This window comes from Trichoderma harzianum, assembly GCF_003025095.1.
Source record: "Trichoderma harzianum CBS 226.95 unplaced genomic scaffold M431scaffold_15, whole genome shotgun sequence".
In the NCBI taxonomy this organism is placed as follows: Eukaryota; Fungi; Ascomycota; class Sordariomycetes; order Hypocreales; family Hypocreaceae; genus Trichoderma; species Trichoderma harzianum.
Genome location: NW_020209263.1, coordinates 1 through 22,047, shown reverse-complemented (window position 1 = coordinate 22,047; position 22,047 = coordinate 1). Strand labels below are relative to the sequence as shown.

General features: G+C 47.4%; 7 protein-coding genes across 7 annotated transcripts; 4 read left to right on the top strand and 3 right to left on the bottom strand.

Annotated features, from left to right (window-relative positions):
- Window positions 1-2,450: 2,450 nt before the first annotated feature.
- Window positions 2,451-6,605, top strand: M431DRAFT_485992 (hypothetical protein; the record flags this gene model as incomplete). The annotated part of the gene is made up of 2 exons (XM_024916350.1): window positions 2,451-2,489; window positions 2,646-6,605. The coding sequence occupies 2 exons, from the start codon at window positions 2,451-2,453 to the stop codon at window positions 6,603-6,605; spliced, it is 3,999 nt and encodes a 1,332-aa protein (XP_024769679.1).
- Window positions 6,606-6,980: 375 nt separating this feature from the next.
- M431DRAFT_499455 (glycoside hydrolase family 13 protein) lies at window positions 6,981-9,486 on the top strand (the record flags this gene model as incomplete). The annotated part of the gene is made up of 8 exons (XM_024917800.1): window positions 6,981-7,026; window positions 7,086-7,210; window positions 7,286-7,385; window positions 7,443-7,555; window positions 7,610-8,301; window positions 8,366-8,701; window positions 8,763-9,393; window positions 9,454-9,486. The coding sequence occupies 8 exons, from the start codon at window positions 6,981-6,983 to the stop codon at window positions 9,484-9,486; spliced, it is 2,076 nt and encodes a 691-aa protein (XP_024769678.1).
- A 472-nt stretch (window positions 9,487-9,958) lies between these two features.
- Window positions 9,959-11,265, top strand: M431DRAFT_499454 (hypothetical protein; the record flags this gene model as incomplete). Its single annotated transcript, XM_024917799.1, has 2 exons — window positions 9,959-10,137; window positions 10,200-11,265. 2 exons carry the CDS (start codon window positions 9,959-9,961, stop codon window positions 11,263-11,265), a joined length of 1,245 nt encoding a protein of 414 aa, XP_024769677.1.
- A 318-nt stretch (window positions 11,266-11,583) lies between these two features.
- Window positions 11,584-14,507, bottom strand: M431DRAFT_499453 (hypothetical protein; the record flags this gene model as incomplete). The annotated part of the gene is made up of 4 exons (XM_024917798.1): window positions 11,584-14,056; window positions 14,123-14,224; window positions 14,284-14,370; window positions 14,431-14,507. The coding sequence occupies 4 exons, from the start codon at window positions 14,505-14,507 to the stop codon at window positions 11,584-11,586; spliced, it is 2,739 nt and encodes a 912-aa protein (XP_024769676.1).
- An 815-nt stretch (window positions 14,508-15,322) lies between these two features.
- Window positions 15,323-16,989, top strand: M431DRAFT_485989 (hypothetical protein; the record flags this gene model as incomplete). The annotated part of the gene is made up of 3 exons (XM_024916349.1): window positions 15,323-15,430; window positions 15,504-15,926; window positions 15,997-16,989. 3 exons carry the CDS (start codon window positions 15,323-15,325, stop codon window positions 16,987-16,989), a joined length of 1,524 nt encoding a protein of 507 aa, XP_024769675.1.
- Window positions 16,990-17,140: 151 nt separating this feature from the next.
- On the bottom strand, window positions 17,141-20,759 carry M431DRAFT_96202 (hypothetical protein; the record flags this gene model as incomplete). The annotated part of the gene is made up of 7 exons (XM_024924800.1): window positions 17,141-17,602; window positions 17,670-17,966; window positions 18,029-18,685; window positions 18,802-19,856; window positions 19,937-20,263; window positions 20,381-20,591; window positions 20,703-20,759. 7 exons carry the CDS (start codon window positions 20,757-20,759, stop codon window positions 17,141-17,143), a joined length of 3,066 nt encoding a protein of 1,021 aa, XP_024769674.1.
- Window positions 20,651-21,755, bottom strand: M431DRAFT_512225 (hypothetical protein). Its single transcript, XM_024919802.1, has 2 exons — window positions 21,518-21,755; window positions 20,651-21,459 (listed from the first exon to the last, which is right to left on the bottom strand). The coding sequence occupies exons 1-2, from the start codon at window positions 21,731-21,733 to the stop codon at window positions 20,935-20,937; spliced, it is 741 nt and encodes a 246-aa protein (XP_024769673.1). The 5' UTR covers window positions 21,734-21,755; the 3' UTR covers window positions 20,651-20,934.
- Between the last annotated feature and the right edge of the window lie 292 nt (window positions 21,756-22,047).

Sequence of the window (22,047 nt, the reverse complement as noted above, 5' to 3'; positions counted from 1 at the left end):
CCCCCCGAAAAAAATAGAAACAAAACCAAACAGCTTGGGTATTATGTAGTAGATGGATGATGATTCTTAAACGACGAGTTAGGAGCGGCCATACTCGCTATTGTGCATATCACGCGTATTGATTTTGCCACTTGACCATATCTCGTGTAAGAACATCCATCATCTCGATGCAACTCAAATCTTTAAAATCTTTAGACATGGGAGTGTCAGTTGGGGACGTGGTGGGGTCCTGTGAGTGCTGGTTCGTTGAGTTATTGCTGCGATCCAGTGTTGCTTCAGCTGCTAAGTCGACCTGAGTTCTGGAGATGAAGTCCATTATTGCAGCCACCCGCCGCTTCATATCCAGCATGCTCATCCGACCGGCGATGCCCAGCTTTGTTTTCGAGCTGCCCTTGTGATCGCTAGTATGCTTAGCATGTGTAGATGTTGTCGCATTGGTCGCTCGTTGCGCGTCTCGTGATACCGATCGGGCGGGCGAATGCTCGGTTTCCGCATTTCGATCCTTTGTGTATTGGTTCTTCCCCTTGCCCTTCTTGTGGTTGCTCCGGGAGGTTCGCTTTTGGGGATTTGCAGCTGAGGAGTGACTCGCAGGAGGGGTTCCGGGAATAGGGGATGGTACTGGGGCTGGTTCGGGGAAAGTCGATGGTTCTGCGCTCTTTATAACAGGAGTCTTCATAGACGGCGGGTTTACTTCCTCTGATACATCGGAATCTAGTTTTCTGTAAGTGCTTGGCCTGACGCATCTCGTACTTGAGCCGCTTAACTTACCTTCAGTACGTCGCCTATCGGCCCGCCCTTTTCGTTTGCTCGCGCTCTCTTGCCGCAGCCGATCTTTCTCCTCCTTGTCTGATTTCTCCGTGCCTTTATAGCCTCGCAATCTCTTCTGTTCGCTGTGGCCATTGCTTTCGTCATCGGTATTTTCTTGACTGATGGTGTCCATTGGTTTTGGAGGTGGCGAAGGGGACTGCGAATTTGTGCGTTGCCTTTTAACAGTGACATGGTTTCTGCGAGGGAGATTAACAGAAATTCCAAATGTGTTAATTGTAGAAAAGGACACGAACTCTTCGCTATTGCTGCGTACCCGTTTTGTACGCCTAATTACACTCTCTGTGCCGTCTTGCCCTACCTCTTCCTTGCTCGCTTCAATTGCTCGTCGTAATTGTTCATCGTCGTAAGCCGCATCGCGGCTGTTCATTGTAGATCGGCGTTTAGATATTTGTGAGGTCGATTGAGATCGAACGGACTTCGCACTACCCAACCTAGGAGATCGAGCACCATCCTTTGCTATAGAAGTAGCCCGAGATGAAGTTCTAGCAGGTCGACTCAAAGGCAGATATTTGGAGTATTTTTGACTAACGGAAAGTATCACCAGCCCGTTAGAGTTTGCTCAGAAACGACGCAATGGAAAGACTGCCTTACCCATTATTTGCTGTTTGTATTTTGTGAAGATCTTTTCGACACTGTTCGCAGAAGTACTCTTCAGGAGAGCTCTCTGCGCTAAATATGCCGACACATGCTCCGTGCTGCCATACTTTGCAAATATCGCACTGCACAAAAAAACCAGTAACATCTTCACTTAGTTCAATTGAAGCGAGGAAGTAGGCGTCCGAACCATCGACAGGAGGACGGCCGGGGTAATCTTCGCAGCCACAGATACACCGGACTGCCTCATCCTCTTCGTCTTGCAATGGATCTGGTTCGTTGGACATGTCGAGAGCCTCGTTCCGCAAGCCCTTGTATTGCTCGTCGTCGTGGCCGCGCTTTCGCCTCCGGCCAAGCAGCGTATCGTCTATGTCGTCAAGCGGATCGGACGATACAGATGCACTAGGCGTGGATTTGCCCGAAGGAGGTCGATTAAGGGATCGGGTATGTCGCTCGAGACGGGTAAAATTGGTCGATGAGAGGGATTGTTGAGAATGGGAAGCCAACGTGCGAGCTCTGGATGATCGTCGCGGCGAGGATGGTGCCATTGAATACTGTAAGCACCAGAAGGAGGGGGGCGGGAAAAAACAAGTATGCGCGGTACAAAAAAACAAAACAAAGTGCGATCAAATGTCTAACATCTAGCCAAGTTCGGAGTGTCTACTCGGTAGTAAGTAGGGGCGGAGAGGAAAAGCAGTTGCACATGATTTGTATGCGGAAGAGGTCATTTTGAATAAAGTCTGCCAGAAAGTAGGAGCCGAGTAGCGGCAGGCTGCATACGGCTTAGCCCAAAACTACTTGGGTACTTACAGTCTACTAAGCCTTAGCCTCTCCACATCTTCGCGTAGGATGATGTATTTGACGTTTTCCCAATCTCATCTCAGCAGTAATTTTACCCAATATCTTTCTTGTCCATCGTTCACGCTTCGTTTTCCTTCATTCATCTTTCAGTTTGTTCATTTTTATCTGCATGCTGTAACAGCTGCGTGCAAGTGGAAGCTTCGGAGGCGCAGTCCGCTGTATCCGCCATGTTTAAGCTATCGCGACGACGCGATCACTCGCTTCAGGTAAGGTTTTAAGCTCCCTGTCATTTTGCGCCAACATTATTCTTTCGCAAATCAGCAGCGATTTCAATGGCCTGCACTACGGCTGTGTCCCCTTTGACTTTGTTTCATCTAGCGATTTGCGATGATGCGTGGACAGACAGCTAAGTTATCTCGCAGCCTCTGACAAAGGAAACGGCCGATCCCAATGCCACGACCGCCGCCGCATCCGCCTTCATGCGAGGCAATCCAGCCCCGTCATCATCTCTATCTTCAGCAGCAGCCGCTGCCGCCTTACGGGCGCAGCCAAGTCCACCCACAAATGTTTCGCAAATTTCTTCGAAAAGAAGCCAGCGCCGCACTTCCTCGCTGTCGTCGCCCATCGGTCGCGACCGAGGCAAGGGTAAGCTACACAGAAGCCCTAGCGTGAGTTCCATGAGCGAACGAACGTTTCGACGATCACCATCGCCTGGTCACACGCCTCTCGGAAAACAAGATGTCCCCCCGGTGCCCACTATCCCGGCCTCTAAGGCCGTCACGATGCCATTACGGACGCAAAATTTCCAAACCGCAAGCCAGAAGTCGCAAGGCAATCAGCAAGGCTCCTGGTTTGGGGCCGCCACTGTTCATGATCCATACCAGGAGAAGGGGGCAGAAATATTGCCAGAATTGACACCTGATTTACCTGAATCTCGTTCTGGGAGCGTTAGCTCATCTATAAACTTCTCATATCCTCGCGCACGGATAACATACGACTCTCACACGCCATCCGACCATGACCTTGTCTATGACCCTAATTCAAGAAGAATGGTCTCGAGAGACACTCTTGTACAAGCTAGTCATCCAATTGAGGGCGCTAAACCGACTGAGAAGGCAAAAGGAACAAAATCAGCCAATCGGGATCATATATCACAAGAGCCAAACAATGAAATGAAGCCAGTGATACCCAACGACATTCAGTCGGAACCCTTTTCAACTGCAACTAGCCAATCCCACTCGACTGGCAGATCTTTGGGGAGGAGGAGCCCGAATGAAAACACGTCGATGACGTCAATGGCAACAGAAACGCTATCACAGGAGAGGGAGCTTGAAACGGAAGGATCCCGGGATTGGCAAAACCATCATACTTCTCAAAACGAAGCCTCCGAATTTGCGATTGAGCCAAGTTTGGCACCTGGATTAGCGAACTGGGACCATACGAAGACCGAGATACCAATTTCCTATGCCGGATCTGGTTCAGAGACATCCGTTCGATCAGCTCATTTTGCATCATCAACTGATCAGTTAGTCGTTAAGCACGAACCTCCACCACGATCTCTGTCTCCTAGAAAGTCGGCCCTCAAATCTGCCATTTCGAGTCGTGGAAGTCAGTCGTCGCATCCTAATGAGAATCCGGACTATCCATTCACTGGGACTTCTCACTCTAACAAAGATGATTCCCCGGCAAGCCAGAGGAAAAGTGCTAGAGTAAGCTGGAACGACAATAGCACAGTTGTAGTTGCTGAACCTGGCAAGTTTGAAGAAGCAGACTTCTCAGCAGTGCACGGCCTTCAATCAAGACATAATACACAGGGTACCGTCGACAGCGTGAAAGCAAACAGGGCGTCTTCACCGCAACAAGATGAGATAATGTCTCCTCGACCAGCACTTCCATTATTTGGGAGTGTGCGTGATAAAAAGGGGAAGGAGCCCGAAGAACGGCAGCTTGTTCGTCCGCGTGAACATTCGCTTTCCCCCCAACCGCTACCGCCGTCCAGTTCGCAAGCATTGTCTTCTATGACCAAAGATGAAATTCCCCCACCAATAGAGTCAACAAAGGCGTTTCATTTTGGTCGCGGACAGACTCCAAGAAATGTTGCGAATATTTCCAAATATCGGGAGCCATTACCAGCCATCATCGCGTCTACCGAAAGTCTCGGGCATGTGAGCGAAGACTTGTATAGCTCCGGGGATGAGCTGTTCGAAGATGTCTCAACTGGTACAGAGCAGTTAATGGCTCAAAAATCGTCAAAGGATGCATCGGCAAACTCAAGCCCGCTCTCTGACGTGTTACTAGACGAAAGTTCAAAAGTATCAGATGCGAAGGCATTGAATAAGTCCCCAGGCATTTCTAGTTCAAATACGGATTCTTCGGCTATGCATCATGATATTTCACCTACGACTGAGCCAAGTTCTCTTCCGGGAAGTTTCCCAGAAGATGAAGATGTCTCCAGGCTCCATATGGACGACGCAAACGCATCTATCACGCCTGTATTAGCCCTTGCTTCAGGATATAAGACTGGCAACCAAGAAGAACATGACTCAGACATGGACAGTATTTACAGTGATGCGTACGAAGATCTATCCGAAGCTGTCGACGGTGGATTCATGTCTCTTGATGCTGCACTGGTCAGTCCGCCCATGGCAGGTGTAGACCGCAACAAATCGCAGGCCAATGCAAGCACTGGGGGGAAGCCGCTGGATAACACCACAAGTACTCCTATTCAATCACCTGATGATTGGGAGAAGGCTAAAGCATACTGGAAAAGCCTTAGCTCTGAGGAGAGGCGCCAGCTCGAAATGGAGGCCCTTCGGGAAGCTGATGATGAGGCTATACGGGAGCGTGTATCGACAAAACGAACTACGACCTTGGCTGATATCTCGGGGCACTCCTCTAATCAGGAACAGAGAAGTCAACGGCAACAATCCCAGAAGGAACGTCAAGTGCGAACCACACTGGTGTCGCCCGATGAAGCAAGACAACAGTCGATCAATTCCAAACCAGCCGATCGATCTCGAACTCTGCCCAAGACCAATACAAAGATGGAAACGAAAATAGGAGAAGAGCCTATGCGGCATACTGATTTTGCCATGACAGATGCTCAGGGGGGGCGAGGCTCGCTGCAGCAACCAACTACCACGGCACGCACCGGCTTGGCGATGGGACGCAGGTTACAAAAATTAGCTCGCCCAAAACGCTCGGCAAGTCATGAACAGAAGTACATAGGTGACGAGCTCCGTGGCCCAACCGTCAGGCCCAGATCATCTTACGACCCGTTAGTCTCGACAGAATATAGTCTAAGACGTCCAAAGCAACATGCGACACACAGCTCGACTGCAGAACCTACGGTAAATACTGTCATTAAGCCTACTTTGCGGCGACGAGGGTCCGACTCTAGTGAGAGCAGTTTCGTACGTAGTAGGTCCATCGGCAGTCCTCGAAGTGGATTTAGGTCATCGATGCGAAGCAGCTCTTTCGATCCGAGGCCATCATCATCTGGTAATAAGGGTAGAAACAGGTTGACTCTACGATCGTTATCACCCACAACGTCACATCAGAGGCACCATTCTGCTACGCCAGCTGCTCCTTCTCGGCAATTGGTAGAGAATCCAAATCGTCAGCCGTTCCAGCGACACTCAGTTGCGCCACGTATCAGCCAATCTCTATCAAGGAGAGATGAGGATTCGACATACGGCGATCACTTGTCAGATTCTAGTGATGACGACATGAACACAACTCCGTTGACAAACGGCTCTATCACGGGCGATGAATACGAACCCGTTCATTCGAGGTTGAAACAATCTATTCTTAATATGTATGCACGCAACAACCTCCCTGACCAAAATTCTGGTGCCAGCGCAGGTATCAACTCCGGTTTGCCAAAACACGATGCGCCCAAACCGAGAGTTGACCAATACCACAATGAAGAGAACCCACATCTACCTCTTGATCAGCTATCCGGCGCCTCGGCTCGCCGACCAGGGCTCATCTCCACACTCAGGCGCAAGAGCCATGCAAACGTCAAAGAATCCAGCGACGCTGACGGTGCCCGTAATACTCTACCGCATCATCACAGTGAAGACGCAACGTCTACACGGAACAGCGTCATACCCAACCATGCAATAGGCTGGCCATTGCAGAACAGGAAGGGCGAGACGAATGAAGCTTCAATGACGTCACCGCTTGGAGACACAGGAAGACGATCCGCAGCTAGCGGCTCTATTGTCAAGGACGAGCTGACGTCAGAACCCCGCCATCAACATGAGCTTCAGCTTTATGAAGGTAGCTCTGATGCAAACCACGCTAATACTCTCCTATCACAAGAACCTAAGCGAAAGAAGTTTAACAGCCTGAGGAAAATGTTTAAAATTAATAATTAGGTAATTATAGAATTCGAATAATGAGATAAGATTATATAGGAATTAATGGTGTAAAAGAATTTAATGGCACGCTAGTTGCACTACGTAGTTCCGTAGCTAAACCTCCGGCGCAGGTACTTAGTACTTGGGAGTTGAAGCTTCAAGCTTCAGGAAGATACATTCCTACATACACACAGGAGAGGTAGCATTTCACTTGCAAACAATTAGCGCAAACTGCGCATTTTGATTGCAGAGCTTTCATTACATCAGCACGTCATATATTAATATATTAATATCTCTCATAGCTGCTGGGCATCAAGTTTTGTTCTTCAGGCAATAAACACAAAGCTCTCATCGAAGCTACCCCGCCTCCCACGTCCCAAGCAATTCTGCGCCATGGCAGCTCCGAACGACAAGCAAGATATCCCCAAGGATGGCACAGGTTTGATATAACAAATGGCGAATGGGTCACAATATCATTTTAGCTAACTCTAATTGAAGGCGTCATCCAGCTAGACCCATGGCTAGCCCCATTCGGCGATGCGCTGAAGAGGCGATACTCTAAAGCTCAGGATTGGATCAAGGTTATCAACGAAACTGAAGGTGGCTTTGACAAGTTCTCCAAGGTATGGGCTGCTGCTTTGGCCCTCAGCTTGCTGCTTCTTCTGCTTTTTCTTGGTGATTGACCCTAACGTTCACAGGGCATTGACATCTTCGGCTTCAATGTAGATGAGAAGAACAACGTTATATATCGCGAGTGGGCGCCAAACGCCGAACAGGCGTATCTCGTGGGAGACTTCAGTAAGTCTTTTACCTTATGCCTTAAGACACCACCGGCTCGACTAACGTGTGATACAGACGGTTGGAACTTCACGTCTCACCCAATGAAGAAGAATGCATATGGCGTGTTCGAGATCACAGTTCCAGCCAAGGGGGGTGAGAAGGCGATACCCCATAATTCCAAAGTCAAGGTACTTTTGTCCAACATTCTTGAGCAAAGTATAAATGCCAGTGCTAATTATTAGATCTCTCTTGTTCTCCCTGGAGGTCACAGAATCGATCGTTTGCCAGCCTGGATTAAATATGTCACTCAAGATCTCTCTGTTTCGCCGGTATATGACGCTCGATTTTGGAGCCCAGCGCCGTCGGAAAAATACAAATTTCAGCACTCACGACCACAAAAACCAGAGAGCATCAGAATATATGAAGCCCATGTCGGAATCTCATCTCCAGAGCAGCGCGTCACCACGTATGAAGAGTTCACGGAAAATGTACTTCCCAGAATCAAAGACCTTGGTTACAACGCCATCCAGCTGATGGCTATCATGGAACATGCCTATTATGCTAGCTTTGGTTACCAGGTCAACAGCTTTTTCGCAGCCAGCAGCCGATATGGAACTCCCGAGGGATTGAAGAAGCTTGTTGATACCGCTCATAAGATGGGAATTGTCGTCCTCCTGGATGTAGTCCACAGCCACGCGTCAAAGAACGTACTTGATGGCCTCAATCAATTTGATGGAACGGACCACCAATACTTTCACAGTGGCGGAAAAGGTAACCACGATCTTTGGGACAGCAGACTCTTCAACTATGGTCACCACGAAGTCATGCGATTTTTACTAAGCAACCTCCGATTCTGGATGGATGAGTACCACTTCGATGGCTTCCGCTTTGACGGTGTCACTAGTATGCTCTACCTCCACCATGGAATTGGAACGTACGTCTATTAACTCTTTCCCTTCTATCTTATGATCCAGTGTTTGCTAATGAATCATTTTCAGCGGTTTCTCCGGTGGTTACCATGAATACTTCGGCCCCGATGTTGATGAGGAAGCTGTTGTGTATTTGATGGTTGCTAACGAGATGCTGCATTCGCTCTATCCCGAGTGTGTCACTGTTGCCGAAGACGTGTCAGGAATGCCAGCTCTCTGCCTCCCGCTTTCACTTGGTGGAATAGGATTCGATTATCGCCTTGCTATGGCCATTCCTGATATGTGGATCAAGATTCTAAAGGAGAAAACAGATGAGCAATGGGATCTTGCCAACATCTGTTTCACTTTGACCAACAGACGCCATGGTGAAAAAACCATTGCCTATTGCGAAAGCCATGATCAAGCGTATGCACTCTATACCTACTAATCATTGATGATGGAATCGTGACTGACAATTGAGCACTAGACTTGTCGGAGATAAAACACTGATGATGCACTTGTGCGATGCAGAAATGTACACCCACATGTCAACCTTGTCACCATTGACACCAGTGATTGATCGTGGAATTGCACTGCACAAGATGATTCGACTTCTTACTCATGGTCTGGGTGGAGAGGGATACCTCAACTTTGAGGGCAATGAATTTGGCCATCCTGAATGGCTAGATTTCCCTCGGGCAGGAAACAACAATTCCTTTTGGTATGCCCGTCGACAGTTCAACCTCACAGAAGATAACCTGCTTCGATACAAATTCCTGAACACCTTCGACAAGTTGATGAATGAGTGTGAAGCACAATATGGCTGGCTGCACGCGCCCCAGGCTTATATCTCCTTGAAGCACGAAGGAGACAAGGTAATTGTGTTTGAGAGGGCAGGACTTGTTTTCATCTTCAACTTCCACACAGACCGAAGCTTCAGCGACTACCGTATCGGAGTCGAAGTGCCTGGAACGTACAAAATAGTACTGAACAGCGACGCGGAAAGAGTTGGTGGCCATAACAGGATTGACGAAGAAACACGTTTCTTCACGACCCCCATGGAATGGAATGGAAGGAAAAACTGGACGCATATTTATATTCCTTGCCGAACTGCTTTGGTAAGTTTCGATTTTACGTCGTCTATCTACGAGAGATTAAGGCTAACTCAACATAAATAGATTCTGGCGCGGGAGAGTTCAGCAACTCAGTAGTTTACAATCTTGTTGCCCAAGTCAGCTATCTGTCAAGAGGTGGTATTACATTTAGCGATATCAAATATAAAAGGAGGTCATTTTGTGTGCAAATGCGGAGAAACTCTATAATACCCCCAACCGTGAGATGTATGCTGTGATGACTATTGCCGGGGGAACTGTTTTATTAGTCGCTTGGATGCATACGCAGACATAGATGCTGCTGGTTCACTTTGTAGTTGTGTTGTATATCCAATTTACTTCTAGGAACACCATAGAAAAGTTGCGATCAACATCTTGTACCTCGGCATCCCATACCGTGTTGTTTACTCTAGCATCATACATGGTGGGGTTGGAGGGGCAGCTAAGGCAACTCCAAGATATAGCAAGTTGCGCCCAGCCATTGACTTCTTTCAACCCATTGGTTATACCAACTACCAATGGCCGCCGATACTTAAGCATCTTGTCCTCCCTTTACGAAATCCCGAAAGCGATGCTGAGCCGTTCTCACCACAGCCTGCGCGCTCTGTCGCGGACCGGGCGCGCCTTGGCAGTGCGGATAGACAGCCCTTTGTCGCAACAAACCGTTCGGCGGAAATCAGGTCCGTACGGCTACACTCAGGCCAAGGCTCTTGTCTTCTCCAAGAATGGAGAGCCATCCGATGTACTACAGTGGGCATCCACTCGCTCTGCGATAGGAAACGAAGGAGAATCCCAAGCTGACAATGATCAAGGTTGCACACATTTTCCATCTCGCCCTCGATTTCGTCCAAATCCGTCTTGTTGCGGTCTCTTGCGGCTCCCATTAACCCTGCGGATATAAACACCATTCAGGGGACTTATGGCTCTCAGCCTAGCTTTACATCTTTGATAGGGACATCTAGCCCGTCTGTCATCCCGGGAAATGAAGGTGTCTTCGAAGTTGTTTCAACGGGCGACCCGGCATCACCCATTCGCAAAGGGGATTGGGTCATCCCAGCAGTTGCACAATTCGGCACATGGAGGACACATGCTGTTGCAGAGCTGGACCAGGTTCTGAAGATTGACAAGGAGGGACTACGTGCGACTCAGGCGGCAACCATCTCTGTCAATCCCAGCACAGCATATCGCATTCTGAGGGCATATGGCCCTAGCACTGGAGTAGGCGGCATTGGAATGCGTCCGCTGGAGGTGGGCAGTGGCGAATGGTTCATCCAGAACGGGGCAAACTCGGGAGTTGGAAGGGCCGCCATACAGCTCGGCAAGCTCTGGGGGCTGAGGAGCATCAACATCGTACGTGAGCGAAGCTCTCCCGAAGAGACCGAGGCGTTGAAAGCGGAATTGATTGGCCTCGGCGCCGATGTAGTTGTGACGGAAACACAGTTTCTATCGCGGGAGTGGAGAGACCAGCTTGCGGAAATCACAAACAAAGGCCGCGACCAGATTGCGCTGGGCCTGAATTGCGTCGGCGGCAAATCCGCCACGGCCCTTGCTCGCTCACTCAGCGAAGGTGCCACGATGGTGTCGTACGGCGGCATGGCCAAGCAGCCAGTTGCCCTTCCCGTTGGCTTGCTCATATTCAAGGACATTCGCTTCGTCGGCTTCTGGCTTTCCCGCTGGAACCAGCAGGACGTCGCTGGGCGCAAGCATATGATTAATGACATTGTTGATCTGATCCGCCAAGGCAAATTTCAAGACGTTCCCCTCGACGAAGTGGCGTGGAATTGGGACACTGACATTTCCACCCTGGCACAAGAAGTGCAGGGCGGTCTTCAAGGGTTTAGAAGAGGCAAGGGCATATTCGTGTTTGGTGATACTTGAATCCCCACCACACAAAGGTCAAGGCTGCGGTCAAACTTAGATTCTTTAATCACGGCATCCATGTAATAATAGTAAGTATAGCCATACCGGGCAATCCCACCATTCAAAATGCGTATAAAATGGAGTTATACGGGCCCGTATGTATCATTCAGGAAATGAAGTCTGATGGACTGATGGACAGACGAGGAGTCTCATATGATATCATGGTAGGCTCGAATTCTACAACATCACGAAATCAACTATTCTACAGTGGTGGTAGTAGGCATTGCAAACTTCAGTCAATGCGCTCTCTGTTTCTATTCATCTAAGCCTATTTATCTAGGCCCTGAGAGCCTGTGCCCACTCATGCAACTTGTCAATAACAACAGGCGCAAACGCCGTTAGAGTATCCTCAATAACCCTCTCAAAGTAACGGATTGCTTCTTCCTCTCCCATCTCAAGGTGAAATCTCTCCCTAACTTTCGACACAGCCTTGTCCGGCTCAAGTCGAATATCTGGGATGTTGGCGTGGACCATCAGACTAAACAGGTTGAGAATGAGGTTCGATGATTTTCGTAATGCAGTGTAAGCTAAAAAGCAATACTGCTTGAACTGTCTGTAATGTTCCGACTGCACTCCGCCCATACAATCGACCATCTCTTTTGAAAGCTTCATTAGGGGAGCAAAGGGTTTAGGGTCACGTCCGAGGATATATCCAAAGTCGGCATGGAAGAAATGCCCATCTGGAGCCAGTAAAAGGTTATCAAGATGCCTGTCGCCAACGCCAAGAATATAAGTAATAACACAGTAGCCCGCACACGATTTAACGTATGTGTCCAAGGTATCCTGTCGAACGCCAAGCGGCTGTCTGTCGTCCGGGTTATGGTGTTTAAGGTAGGCCAAGGCCGGATTGTTCTTGAATTTGTTAACAATGCTTGATAAACTCTGCGACTGCACAAACTGAGAGGCACCGGCCGTCGTGCTCGTCGCCAGGATTTTATAAGGTGACAGTTTCAGATCAAGGTTTTCTTTCTGGAGTAACTCGTCCATCAAGGTAATAATTTGAATGACCAGTTGGTCCTGTCTTAGATCATCGCCGAGCTTGAATATGATAGGGTACTGGCTTCCCGTTGTGGTTTTGAAGGTACACTTGATTGGATTCAGTGATGACTTGAATACCGTGACTTGGTCCGGTATAACACCGATAATCTTAATGGAAGGGTCAAGGGGCATTGCTAGGGGCGGGTCAATGCTCGTAAGCTCGTTCTTTGGGTCTCCGAGAAAGGCTTTTACTCGGTCTGTTTTTTTGGCGATCGACTCGCTGGACAATTTGATGTCGTTTGCAATCCTTGACAATATAGCAAGGAGTTCGGCCTGCCTTAGGAGTGTCTTCCGAGATTCGTTACCATCTGGCTGCTTGACGAGTTCCGTCATAAACTCGTACGCAACTTTGCGATATATCTCTCGATTTCGGACATCCTGCTCTGGGCTGTAGTCGTCGCATTCGACCATGAGATACCAGTGAAAATAGTTGCCAAGCATGAAATTTGCCGCGGCACGTTGAATCAAAAACTGTGCTAGTGGTGAATCTTGAATGTTGTCCACGCCAGAGTCAGATGACATGTACTCATACTTGAGAGCTTGTACGAGCTGAAGTAAGTAGAGAAGTAACTCGTTATCGTCAGCTTTTCGTAGCCGATTGACAGCATACGACCGGACAGTAGGATTATCGAATGACGGCCCCAGCATCCCAAGTGCGTCATCCACGTCAATTTCCGTCCAGCGACTAAGAACTTGAACGGCTTGTTTCAATTCTCCTTGATCATTCCAGTTAACAGATCTGACAAATTTGGCCAAACCTCGCTTGTCCTTGGTTAGATGATATCTAAACTTCCAAACAAGGTCTGCCTCTTCCGGAGATAGAATGTGTGTTGGCGGATATGACATGATAACATTTAGCTCATCACGAACTTTTGCGTTAGGTTTTAAATCTCGGTCTAGGATACCGTGCCGATGAGAACTTCGGAAGAGTCGCCTGTGTTTCGCTTCGGCCGGGTTATCCCTCTGCCCTACTTCAGGATCATATATCATGACAAGACGAGACCCAAAGTCCGCTGAGCTCTCGCCAATTGCCTTGATTCCAGGACCAAATTGAACCTCGGGTTGCCTCTGTGTTACAATTTGCGAGGCAGACAGTGGCTGCAGAGCTGAGATTGGGGGTGGCTCGTATTCGTGATCCGCAAAAACAACAGGAAAGTCGAAGCGAGGCAGTTCAACATTGAGCACGCATATATAAGGGTCTGGCGTGTCTTCGCGAGAGTGGTCTAGAGTATCATGCGCCACGTTGTTGTCACGTCCGTTCGCCGTAGGATCTCGATGGCGTAGTTTGGTTGAGAGCTTGGCGGCATGTAATCCTTTCTTTTCAAAACCCCTGAATACCATCTGGTCAAGCCAATCTACTCGGGGTATCTCGCCCATCTCGTGTTTCTTGAATAAGCTTTCCATCCTTTCCAGCTCTTCTGTGTGGCTAGTCAACTGCGGTGCTCCCTTTCCGTTGCTTCTAACGATCGCAGGTGTTGTCGTATCGTCAGTTCCATCAGCATTCTTGTATTTATGGATGTAGCACTTCTGCCGGCCCCTGACAACCTGGTTGTCATCGCCAAATAGAGCAAGAGTGGTTCCCCCAAAGGGAGTCGCATGGCAAAGATCGGCTTTGCTCGAGTCTGGTGAAAGATCCCATATCGTGATAGCCAACCGAGAGTTGGCGGGAATCGACTTGTATGATATTGGTAACCGCAACCATTCATTCCATCTAACGAGTCAGATTCCCAGATTAGCCATATTGCTCACTGGAGTCACTCAAACGTGCCTCGCATACCTTATTTCTGGACGAGGTGGTTTATATGATGTCTGGATGGGTACAGTCAGGGCCTTGGAACCAGCCCAGACTTGAACCGTGACATACAGCTCGGAGGAAGAACTGTGTAGCTAACCATCAGAACGCTATTTCCCACTGTTATCTCTTTAATCATGGCACACCTCGTATTTGAGCCAATATGGCGGACTTGAGGCCTCTCGAGGAGTGTCGACTGCTTCGTAGGACGCTCGTCTCCATCTATACCAATTCTGAGGGAGTCGTTAGCTGATGTTACACTGCTGTTGAGACTTCGACAATGGATGGCTTACATTCGAATGCTGACTGGGCTTTCAATATCTCGAGATGCTGCGAAAGAAAATGGATCTATGCGACCATATTCGGCCATGGTGTCTCAAACTGTTGAGAATCTATATACTCGAGCAGTGACATTCAGGTGATGATGTCAACGGGCACAGCATATTCTATAGTAGGTAAGTAGGGTTAGTACCCAGGTAGCTGTGCATGCGGGATGTAGCTCACATGCGCAAAGCTAGTGGTATCAATAAGCTTTACTCCAAAGCCACAAAATGAATCCTACTAAAAGTAATTTTATAATTAAATTAATACTAATGACTTTACAGTAGTATTGTTTAAAAGCAAATAAAAAAATAAAAAAAATAAAAAATAAAATTTCTTGTTTACTTTGATAGCAAAATATCATAACTGAATATTAATTTTTAATAAAGTGATTAAATAATCATTGATAAATAGATAGCTTTTTTTAATTAGCAATGTAATTACAAATATCAAAAAAAAATTAGATAAATGAAGGCCAAATAGATTTCTTATAACATTTGCATGTCCACTGCCTGTAGCCTAACCACAGTGGACTGATTTGTGCATCAGTAGTAACTGACCGGGATGTCACTGGAATAGACGGTTCCTTGACGGGTAAATATGGGGCGCACGCGTGCAATCAACGAGCTTATACAAAAGATTTGCCTAAAAGGTCAAGCTCCCCAGGTCACCAACTCATCTCAGCAAGCGTGTTTTGTTTTGATGCGGGTCATTGTTCCTTCAAATACTCGAGTCTAAGAGTCATCAACATGTTACGGGCCGGATGACCCTTACCAAGGCCGCACGACGTTGAATGCAGTAAATGCGTTGGCAAATCGCGTCATACTAGACACCATCGCCATCTATCCTTCATAAGGCATCTCAATGGCATCACTCGTGTTTCAACTCCCAGATGAGACGATTCTGGCCCCTCTACTTCGCCAATTTCCTGGAAGAGAAGGCCAAATACGGTCACTGGCCTCTTTACTTCATGTATGTCCCATTCCAGCTCCTGCAACAAGAGCAAGAGAGAGAAATCTATAGCTAACACTCTATGACCAACTAGACAGATGCCGCACCCTGTCGGAACCTTGTGATTCATGGCTCAGAAGCAACAGGGAAATCCAGCGTCACGAAGCAATTACTCGTACAACTGTCACATAACAACGAAGCATCGACTAATCAGTCCCCTGCCCTCGTTCACGCAACGGTTAACGTAGCTCGATGCATATCTGGACGTCATTTCTTCGAGAGCATCATCGCTGCAGTAACCAATGCAGTAAGAGCATGGAGCGGGAATGGTGATGGCGAAGTTGAATCACAACGATGTGAGACGCTGGCACAGCTTGCGGCATCCCTGGGTGCCATATTCGATGAGCCTCAGTTGAAGGGTGGATTGACACATTTCATTTTGGTATTAGATGGAATGGACAAGCAAAGGGACCCCCCACCAACCCTGATGCCGGCATTGGCGAGATTATGCGAAACCGTGAGTCAATTGGGCTTTGTGATATAAGAAGAAACCGACAAGCGAGTATCTGCTAACAAAAAGCTTGTAGATTCCGTGCCTCACATGCATTTTCATTGTTACGACTCCGCCAGCTGGGTTTCTTCGAGCTTGTCCGACTTCATATCTTTACTTCCCGCCGTATACCAAATCTGAGTTAATCCAGATCCTATCACTAGAGCCTCCACCTCCTATCTCCAGGGCGACTTCAACAGCAGAGAAGGAGATACGTGAAGATCCAGAAGTGGCAAACCTGTGGACCAAATTTTGCGCTGCGGTTCATGATTCTCTGGCTCAATCTGCCGGACGGTCGTTACCTTCTTTCAAGAACAGCTGTTACACTCTTTGGCCCCGTTTTGTAGCTCCCATTTTCGCCGGCACCTACACCCCCCAACAATTCTCAAAACTTCTCGTCGCGGCGAGACCGTTCTTCCAAGATGAGGCATTTCTAAATCCCAAGATTGTGTCGTCTCAAACTACAGGAACCGACATGGGCATTGGTAAAAGCCGGCAACCTGCGACTAAAGGCTTTACCTTTACATCATTGCCGTCAACTACTCTAAATCCACAGCCTCCAGCAGGATTAACCGCCCTGCTACCGACTACCGCGAGAGTGCTTTTGCTCTCAGCATATCTTGCTTCTCACAATGCCGTCCGACACGACATCAGCCTCTTCTCTACTTCTTTTAATGGTCGCAAGCGTCGACGTTCCGGTCCCAACGCTGCTCGAGCAAATAATCGGAATAAGCAGCGTAAAATATCCCGTAAACTACTTGGGGCGCATGCCTTTATTTTAGAGCGGCTGTTGGCAATCTTTGAAGCAGTAAGAACAGAATTGGTCGACTCAGCGGCCGTCTTGCCAGGCCCGGATGGCGACATTGGTATGACTCTAGCCACCTTAGCCAGCCTGAGGCTTCTTATACGAATTGGGACAGGAGACATTATGGATAGATCCGGTAAGTGGAGGATTAATGTCGGATGGGAAGTCATGAGAGGCATAGGGAGAGGCATTGGGATAAATATTGAAGAGTGGCTTGTGGAGTAAAGAGGAAAGCATGCCAGCACCTATCTGTGTCGCTTTTCACCTTTTAAATGCTTGATCATTTCCTATACGGCAAAAGTATGGATGCAAGCCATGCCTCAGCAAGTTGGGGTGTAGATGATTGATTTTTTCCCCGATTCGAAATAACTATATCCTAATTCTCGGTAGCTAGTCGTAACTCATCCTGAAGTCGACAAAGGTAAAATTCTCTGGCAGCGGGCGGCAGCGACTGCAAGCTTTTCGCAATCCGGGCAATAGCTTGCCTTCCTTTCTCATATGCCTCAAGGTCCTTGTTACCATAAACATCTCGACCAGGAGAGTAATGATCTTTCTGTCCCGGGTCACGGAAGAAAACGTTGACTGCAGTGCTCATGTCGGTTATCGGAGCAGCTGTGTGGAGCCAGAGAGCCGGTAATAGTAAAATATCACCCGGATGGATTACAGCTTCTTGGGGGTGTGTCGCCCGGAGCGAAGATATAGAAGTTTCCAACGCTTGAAAAACGTTCACGCTTGAGCTAGAAGCACCAGGGGCGAAAGACAGGTGCTTCACGTCACTGGGAGGAAACAAAATCATTCTCCTCACCCCGGCCACCTGCGCATAGACATTTGCCATAACCTGTACGATATACCCGGTTAGTCCAAAGGCATGTGATAGCCAGTCAGCGAATTACAGATAAACTTACATCGTAATGTAGCCACATATTCGCCCGGCCGGATAATCTCAAGACAGAGCTGAACAAGTGATCTTTGATATACGCCATTTCTCGTGGCAGGGTGAAATCTCCTGCTAAACTTGGGAAATCCTCTTCTAGTTTGGCTGGTAGTTCAGACGGCTTATCCCGAGACAAAGCTCGTAGATAAACCCGGGCTCCGGATTGCAGCTTGCTCATGATGTCCCCAAACGAGTCAGTCACATATGAAAAATTCTTGCTGTTGAAGTCCAACACTCCCGTGTCTTCATGAGACTCGTGTATCACAAACTAATATAGTTAGTTTAATTACTCGTTTCCAGACCTTGGATTTGGAATGTATGTCAACTTACCTTCTCATTTGCGCCAATCTGACTTACAAGGAAGTCAGGGGTCCATTTCTGTTGACACTCGCCGATGGAACAACTCTTGAAAATGACTGGTTTCCCTTGGTCAACAATTCTTTGGAAGTGTTCGGCAGATTCAAGCTGTAATCTGGGCACTGACGTTAGAGACGCCCCCTGATCTTGATTGTCCGAGTGATTAACACCGCCTGAACTTGTAACAGTGGAAGTGGCCGAAAACTTTCGGCATCCAATAAGATCGATAGTAGAATTAGACAGGCTGTGTAGTCGTGAAGTAAAATCTGTAGCCTTCAGGATATGGTCAGGCAACCAGATTTTGTATATACTCGTCTCCCAAAACGTGCCCATTGAGAAGCATGTCGCTCCCCCACCAAGCACCAGAAGAGAAGAGCCATCTTGTACAATTGAAGAGCCAATCATGAACGGCATGGGCTCGTCATTTTGGGGGGTGGAAAAACTTTCAACTTCAAACCCTTCTGCAGAAGTGGTAACGACGGTAATAGTTTGGCCATGTAGGCATGGATCCGCTCCCATACCACCGCATATGATTACAGACGACCCTAAATGCACAGCTTGAGCACCAAAGGAAGAAACGAGCCGACTATTGGAGCTGCTGGTTGTGATGGGGGAAAAGGAAATGGTCGGCTAGCAAATACGTCAGTTAAAAAAGAAGAAGAAGAGATAATCGATCTTTTGATAACATGCAGCTCACAATCTGGGATGCCAATGCAAATGGTGAGCAAAATGGTGATGAAACATACCTCAGTATTGTAGACGTTCAATCCCCATCTATACTGCTTTGTAGCAATACGTCCCTCTTTGGAAATTCCTCCAGCTAACATGCCACTAAATACTCCCGGGGTGCTAGACGTGGAGATGGAATTGCAAACGATTGAGCCAAAACAGGAATCGGGAGCAGGTCCTAAGACGGAACACCGTTGCCAACAAGCTCTTTGTGGGTTGAAAAGGAAAAACTCGTCTGAGAGCTGCGATGAACTTTTCTTACCACCAAAGATCAATAGAAGAGATGAACTCCCTAGTCGAAGAGCGGAATGCCGAAATAGGGGAACGGGCAATGGCGGCATCGTACGCCAACGCGGATCAGTGCCCCTTTCAAAGAGCCAGCAGTCCGATAGGGCACAGGAGGGCGACGTACGACCACCAACCAGCATAATTCCATATTCCCCCAGATCTGTCAGCGTAAAGCACATGCGAGCAGGTGGTCCCGAAGGCGGTAGCTGCGGCGGTGTCCCGTGCTGCCCATCAAGTGAGAAGATATCATAAGTAGACTCTCTGCTGTTGAGACTCATCCCTAGCAAATTAAGAGCGTATCGCTGTCCAAGTCCATTACTTAGAATCATGCTATTTCCAAAACGTCGTCTGGTAGTTTTCTTTGTGGATTCCCCTATTATTTCGACACGCAAGCCTGCAAACGTCTTTGCACTCTCACTGGCGACTGATGTAGACGTTTGAGGCAATGAGCCTTGGCTACAGTCGGTGGATGCATGAAGGATGGAGTAGTGGCGAGCAAATAGAATAAACTCTTCCCACTCGTCAAAGGGCTCGATATCGTCAAGGGCAATTCGTTCTGAGTCGCTCACAAACTCCTCACTTGACCATGCTTGCCAAAGATCCTTGATTTCTACACGAGGCCACCCGCGGTCCTGAAATCGACTGGCTTGGCTCTCAACTGTTGGGTACTGCTCAACAGAACGCAGAGGAGTACCCAGCTTGACAAAGTGACCAAGCATCTGCTCGGCAAAAGGATGCCTTTTTCCATAAGGTAGAATCTGTTCCAGGAGGCAGAAGTTATTTTCTAGTTATTAATCAGTTTTATGTACTCCTCTCGTATGATAAGGCGAGTCATTATCGTGAAATCGGAATGCTTAAACAAACCTCGACCAACAGTGCTTCCCCATTGGATTAGAGAGTCGGCAGATTGAGTGTCCATATATGTAATTGACACTTCTGCCACGAACAGGATGGCACACTCGGGAAGGTTGATAATTGATTCCAAAGTCATTCGCAACTTATCAAGCTGTCGAAGGTCGCAGCCAAGCTGGCAATACTTGTTGCTGCGCAGCAGTAGGTCGTCTTTGTCTTCATCACCGAGGGTGAAGTCATTCCCAAGAAGGTTTCGCAGCTCTGGAGTTTGTAAAACTATGGCCCGTTTCTTCTTCATGAGGTCAGGATAATCCACATCGATGAAGAGGACATCACTGCCTAAATTCTCATAACGAGCATGGCATTGCCATGGCAAGACATCACTTGTGTTTGTTAGCTGTTGCAGGCAGACGAATCATATACATGTACATTGTGCAAACACTTACCTGCCACAACCAAGATTGATGATGACCTTCTTCCCTGCTGTCTCTTTAGTGAGAAACCTATGAACTATGGTATCAATCGCCCGGAGACGCAGCCAATATCCTCTATTGATTAGGGGGGCCCTCCTTTGAAACTTCGGAACAAAGTAGCGGAAGAAAGGAGTTTCTTTTGAGTGATACAGACGCTCAACACTGCGTTTCGAAGTAATGCTGCTGGTGTTTGTCTGCTATGTGATTAGTATCAATCTCATCAACGCCTGGTGAAAGTCAAAAATGAAATATTGCAATCAAGAAATAATATTTTGTCAAGCCCTATCATTCATATGTACACATACCCCCATAACCAAATCGTCCAAGGTCTGCGACCCAGGAGATCCTTCTTGCTTGGCCATCATGACTATACGTGAACATGAAACATGAGTCTTAGACTACCCTGAGTGAGAAGAATAGCTACAAGGTAGGTAGGGAACAATGCCACTGGTTCTTTTTTCTTGGTTTTTTTTTCCCGCGGTACTGTGTAGCACTCTTCCAACACTAGTGGGGGAAAAAATATGAAAGCCCGCAGTATTACTTCAGTAGTAGCTTAAAAAATCGGGCTATCTCTGCTAGTGCAATTTGCTGACTGGTTGAAGCATTGATCAAGTTGAAGAGCGACTGCGAGCCAACTAGATGTTTTGCAATAGTGGAATCTGGTTGGCAAAACGTTCGGACACGCATATTACGCGCATTCATCTTCATCTCATTGAGCAGAAGAGCAATCTCGGTAGTGTTGCCTTGTCGGCGACCATAGAAGCTAAAATCATTGATATGAAGACTGACAAGCTCCAGCTGTGTCTCTAAATCATATCTGAAGCCGATTACTTTGTGATGGCCTTTTTGATGCCATTCATCCGATACCTTTTTGAGATTATCCGGGGAGAGATGGCCCTTGTCCAGCTCTTCACTGACGTATATATTTAGAGCCGTTGTAAGGTTGAATTCGAGCTCACAGTATAAAAGGCTTTGTTCTCTAGGATCCAGTGAAACTGCGGCATGTGTACCCACTGTTCCCCTTGCAACTGGATGAGTTCGTCGGGTTTGATGCAGCTCAGACTAGCCACCATCAGCCAAGTTCGTTCCTCAGCGCCGTCCAATGAAGTTAGCCACTTACCACATCCTTGGCGATCTTCTTTATGCCATCTAAGATCCGCGTCTTCTTTTGGGGCGATTGCTTATTCCTATCGTAAAGGGCCTGTTCTGTGGACTCCAGCCACCCATGCTGCCCAATCATGGTTTTCTCACCCTTTTTTTCTGTCGGAAAGTCATGGCCCCGAAAGTATAGCGCAAGGGGAGAAAATAAATCGGTTCCAACGCCCTTGAGCGACATAATGAGGAGGGAGCAATGGTCGATGTTGCTTTTATATAGATTGGAGGAAGTGGTTGAGTAAATTGCAGGGATATTAATTTATTGATTATAATAATTGGATAAAGTAAAAAGTAGCTAGTATTTTTATTATTTTTATTCTTTTTCTTATTCTTTTTATTTTTCTTATTTTTCTTATTTTTCTTATTTTTTTTTTATTTTTATTAATTATTTTTATTATTTTTATTTTTATTATTTTTATTATTTTTATTATTTTTATTATTTTTATTATTTTTATTATTTTTATTATTTTTATTATTTTTATTATTTTTATTATT

Excerpts from the sequence above, each read along its gene's own strand:
- M431DRAFT_512225 (XM_024919802.1), bottom strand. The coding sequence starts at position 21,733 with ATGTCGCTCAAGGGCGTTGGAACCGATTTATTTTCTCCCCTTGCGCTA. Across the intron at positions 21,460-21,517 it reads AGAAGATCGCCAAGGATGTG|TCTGAGCTGCATCAAACCCG; the intron begins GTAAGTGGCTAA and ends GATGGTGGCTAG.